This window comes from Hevea brasiliensis, chromosome 6 (genome assembly GCF_030052815.1).
Source record: "Hevea brasiliensis isolate MT/VB/25A 57/8 chromosome 6, ASM3005281v1, whole genome shotgun sequence".
Lineage (NCBI taxonomy): Eukaryota > Viridiplantae > Streptophyta > Magnoliopsida > Malpighiales > Euphorbiaceae > Hevea > Hevea brasiliensis.
Genome location: NC_079498.1, coordinates 16,875,502 through 16,880,266, shown reverse-complemented (window position 1 = coordinate 16,880,266; position 4,765 = coordinate 16,875,502). Strand labels below are relative to the sequence as shown.

Below are 4,765 nucleotides of genomic sequence, written 5' to 3'. Positions count from 1 at the left end.
TATTTTTTTTATTTCTTTTATTTTCTTTAGTTTCTTTATTTTTTTATTACAAACAAAATTGGTAAGTAGCCCTAAGGTAAGTACCAAAGAGGGCATTTGCGTGGAGCTTATATGGAGCTAAACGGGAGTAAGCCAGGGATATCATTGCCATACTAGAAGAGAAGACCCTTTTTTAAGGGTAGCTTGCCCCAATGGCAACTGCATTTACCAACAGTTAAGTAGCTCTAAGACTTCTTGAATAACCATTGGCATGAAACTGTAGTAATAATAGAACTTTTATTTGGTAAATTAAAATTAACTTTGTTTTTAATTTAACTGACTTTTGCATGTAATTAATTTAAATAAATACTTTGTAAATTAAAATTAATCTTGTTTGTAAATTAAACTAATATTGGCATGTAAAATAAATTTAATTTAATACTTGGTAATTGTAAAATAAATTTGCATGTTAGAAATCTTTATTAGGTTGTGATTGTTTGGGACTTATGTGATATTAGAATAAATTACACATGTACATAATTAACTTAGTTCAATTATCCTTAAGGTAACTTGGTGAAAATTAATTAATTAGGTTAAATAGAAACATAGGGTTATTTGAAATTGAATTTGTTTGTAAATTAAATTCCCAATAATAAATTAATTTTAGTCATCTGGTAAATATCATTTAAATAATTAGCAACCCCATAGATAGGAATTACTTGTGCATGAAAATTGTGTATAAACAACAACCCTTTTGTGAATTAGTTGCGTGTGTAGGATTAGAATTGCATTTTTTAGGATAAAATTTAATAAAGAAATAATAAATAAGACTTCTAGAAACATTAGTAGAGGACTGGCACTCGAATTAACGAGCTTAGACCAGCGTAAGGGTGCCTAACATCTTCCCCTTACATACCCACTATCCCGAACCTAGACATTGGGCTATGGTAATGACGGTTGTGGAAACTCTGCAAGGAGTAAGTTGCCATCCATGACCCTCGGAAGAAACACTGAATATGTCCCGGTTATTACCCGGGTGGCGACTCCTGTCTATCTATGCCTTTGTGGCATAAATCCTTAGTACCGTGGTAGTGTTATGGGAAGACGGTACTTACCAGTGGTTTGATTCTATTAGAATTGTATGAAGTGCATGTCTAGGAAATGCTGTCTAAGGAGGTGGTACTTAAGTGAGACCATTGTGACTCCACCATCTTTCCTGGGCATTACCTGGTGCATTTTATATAATTCTAATGGATGATATTTCGCCTCACGCCCCCTCCCTTACAGCGTCCATGATGTGGGAACCCTTGCTCACTTAACACCACACCCGGGCGCCGGCATGGCGCGTCGCTTTCGGTGAACGCCCTACACCCTTGCATATTTATCACTACACCCGGGCTCCGATGTAGCGCGTCGTTAGTAGAGGACGCCCCAACGTTTATATCATTTGAATCCATATCATAGGGTGTGACGAAATTTTTACGCTGGTTGTCACCTACCGCAACCCTCCTCCTTTATTCGGGCTTGGGACCGGCTAAGCACAAACTACTTAGGCGGAGTTAGTCTTTTAATCATCGTTGTGATTAATTTTTTTTATATTTAGATGTTTCTAAGAATGCAAGGGAAAGCATGAAATTCTTCACTTCAATTAAGTTTCTTGTTCTTTAAATCTAATTGTTGTTTTTGTTCTTTGAATCTATTTCTTGATTCTTATGCACTACAAGACCCGAGGTTAAGTTTTCTCCGATCAGAGGAAAATGATGCAGAAAAAGACTCAATTTTGGAATTATATTCATTATTTCCTATTTAAAAATTATATAAAAATTTAATTAATTTTCATATTTAATAAAAAAAAATTCAATTCTTTTTCATTAAAAAAAATCATTTTAAAAGAAATAAAAGCTAAGCATAATAAGGAAGCCTATATAACTAGAAATATTAGATTTATTATTGTTGTTATGATGATTGCATGATTATGTATTGTAAATTAGGCTAGTATTGGAATAACACAGCCTCATATTCCAATTCCAATTCTCTTCTTCTTTCCCACTCTTTTTCATTTCTTCTCTTCCGCTCCTTTGTTCTTTTTTTTTTTTTCTGCCATTTGTTCTCGATGAGAAGAGGTACTGCCACTTCTAATCCATAGGTGTCTGTGGGTCAACTCTCTACACAACACTAGGAGAGCCTTCCGCTGATCGACCGACCATACTAGCCACATCGCTGGAAATGGCTTCTAACGAGTCGCCACAGATGAACATAATAATCGGCTCCAAATGACCAGAAAAGGCATTCTTGCTCTATCATTGATATAAAATACTTAAGGTAATATCGTTTCTCAAGTTGAAATAAGTTCCATATCATTAGTATTTGAACCTATTGACATATTTTAAAAAACCTACAAATTTGAGAACTGAGGAACACATTAAGCCTTCTCCTTCTTGTCAATGTCATACAGAACACAAATATCTGCTGCTGTCTTCACCTGAATGATCACCAAAAGAATTCCATAACAATCAAGATCAATTAAATTAGCTGACTTATTGTTTCAAGTGAATAAATTATCCAGTTAATAACAACAGAAAACAATGTTTTGTCTTCAAATCTATACACTTAGAACTCAGTTACATGGTTGTAAAATGAGACAATTTTGAGGTTTTAAACAGTAAGGAGATTCAAGTTCATTTAATTCCATAATAATTGACTCAAAACTTATAAGTTGGATTCAAAGTTGTCAGTATGAGATTGGGTGTGTTAAAACTATTCTAGGGATTCCAGCATCTCTGCGCTTTAACAAGTACTAATATATCTTGTAAATTAATACATAATTATAATCCATATTAAGGAAAATTAGTCAATGGAAAATATTGTCCGGATCAAAAGGAAAACTAAGTCATTTTTAAGGAAAATGGCTTCCTCTTTTTCTAGACTTTGATAATTTTATTGAAATGTGAAAATATACATATATATTATAAATACATACCATTAATTTAACATTACAACCAAACAACAGAAAATATTTTAGCGAAAAATATTTTTTTAGAAAACATTTTTTATATGTAAGTTATTTAACATAAAACAAACGGAGGCTAAGCGTCGATAGAAAAATCTATAAAATTCGTTTAAAACACTTAAATTTTGATCCAAGATCTGGATAATGTGCTCCATTTTGTTTCTAGATAAAATTTTGGATATGTATAAGAATTTAAATATCTATCAACGTGAAGAAGTCTTTCAATTGTCTGAAAGATATGTTGACACACGTTACAAGAGAATGATAAAAGGTATTAGTTGCTACCTGAATGATATTTACAATTTGCTTGATTGCCCATCCAAACAAACTTAAGCCAAGTAGGAAAGAGATAAGTGAGCACTCTTTCATAGATTTTATGAAAACCTGAAAGAAAGAAAATATTAGAAATCAAGCAAAATCCTATGTACAAGCAAAGGAAAAAGGTTGCTTGCCAAATTATAAGGCTTACATCCATCAAATTTTCAATCTCTTTTTCAGCAATGAGAAACAAGATTATATAGAGAACCTGTGGAAAAAACAGTGTCGGATAAAGAGAACAATGTCAATTACATAAAAGAATTTACCAAGTAATTAAACAAACAAAGTTATTATAATTACCTCACATGCTGCACAGCAGTAAGCCATGAACATCCGGTTTCCATAATAAGCCATGAAAAACTAATTAGAGCTGCCTTCCACATCTTTGTGACTAGATTTGCCTAACAAGAATGTACTACAATTAAAGTATCAAAGACCCAGCAAATATAGAGCAAACTCTAATTGAGTAAACATCCATATTTAACCAGTATGATCCATGTCTGAAAGAATAAATTACACATGTTACATAAAGGGAAATTACACATGATCCATACAAATTGGCATTGTTGAATTATACACAACTTGTAGGTTAATAGAGGATGCTGCATAAGTGTTTGATGAAATATGTGACCCAAAAAAGGTTTAGGGCTTTTTCATGAAATGCACGATCAAGGTTTCAAGCCAAACGAGGCAACTTTAGTAATAAAATAAGGAAGGGGATTAAACATTTTTGTGGTTCCTCAGCAAGCCGTCTTCGTGATTGTGAGCTTGAAGTGGGAATGTGGCTCTGATTGTGGGAGGAAGATGATTTGTTGTGTCCAAGGGGAAGGATTGGGTTCAATGGTGATGAGTTTACGCTAGGTCTTTAAGAGAATGTGGAAATTCCGTTAGTTATTAATGGCACATTAATAAGAGGGTATATTGTAGGGCTGAGCAGAAATTCGGTTCAAATCGAAAAATCGAATCGAATTGAGTCAATTCGGTTCAATCGGTTCGGTTTGATTTTACATTATGGTTATTTCGGTTTGGTTCAGTTTTGAAGAGAAAAAAATCGGTTAAACCGAACCGAACTGAATTGATTTTTGAATTGATTTATTTTTATGGAAAATTTATGAATTATATTTAATTATATATATATTAATTGTTTAATTTCATTGATTAATGGTTATTAGGCTCAAACCAAAGTCAAAATAAGACCAAATAACTTGAAAATCAAGTCTAAATTAAAAAACAATCAAAAATCAAAATCGATTAGTTTAAACCGAACCGAACCTAAATAGAACGGTTCGGTTAGATTCGATTCTCACCCATTTTAGTTCGGTTCGGTTTTTAAAATTTAAAATTCAATTTTTATAATTTAATTCGATTTGATTCGGTTCGATTCAGTTCGAACCGAATGCTCATCCCTAGTACATTATACTGATGTATAAAGTACATGTAACACCCTCCCGGTAACCA

At 32.8% G+C, this 4,765-nt stretch overlaps 1 protein-coding gene across 2 annotated transcripts; it reads right to left on the bottom strand.

The window, feature by feature from the left end:
• Positions 1–2,208: 2,208 nt before the first annotated feature.
• Positions 2,209–3,842, bottom strand: LOC131180962 (probable CDP-diacylglycerol--inositol 3-phosphatidyltransferase 2). 2 transcript variants are annotated; one of them, XM_058149284.1, is made up of 4 exons: positions 3,608–3,840; positions 3,459–3,515; positions 3,275–3,373; positions 2,209–2,461 (listed from the first exon to the last, which is right to left on the bottom strand). In XM_058149284.1, the coding sequence occupies exons 1-4, from the start codon at positions 3,659–3,661 to the stop codon at positions 2,402–2,404; spliced, it is 270 nt and encodes an 89-aa protein (XP_058005267.1). In that variant the 5' UTR covers positions 3,662–3,840; the 3' UTR covers positions 2,209–2,401. The 2 variants fall into 2 exon arrangements, with proteins under 2 accessions (XP_058005267.1, XP_058005266.1); XM_058149283.1 differs by lacking the exon at positions 2,209–2,461 and having other exon boundaries at positions 2,476–3,373; positions 3,608–3,842.
• Between the last annotated feature and the right edge of the window lie 923 nt (positions 3,843–4,765).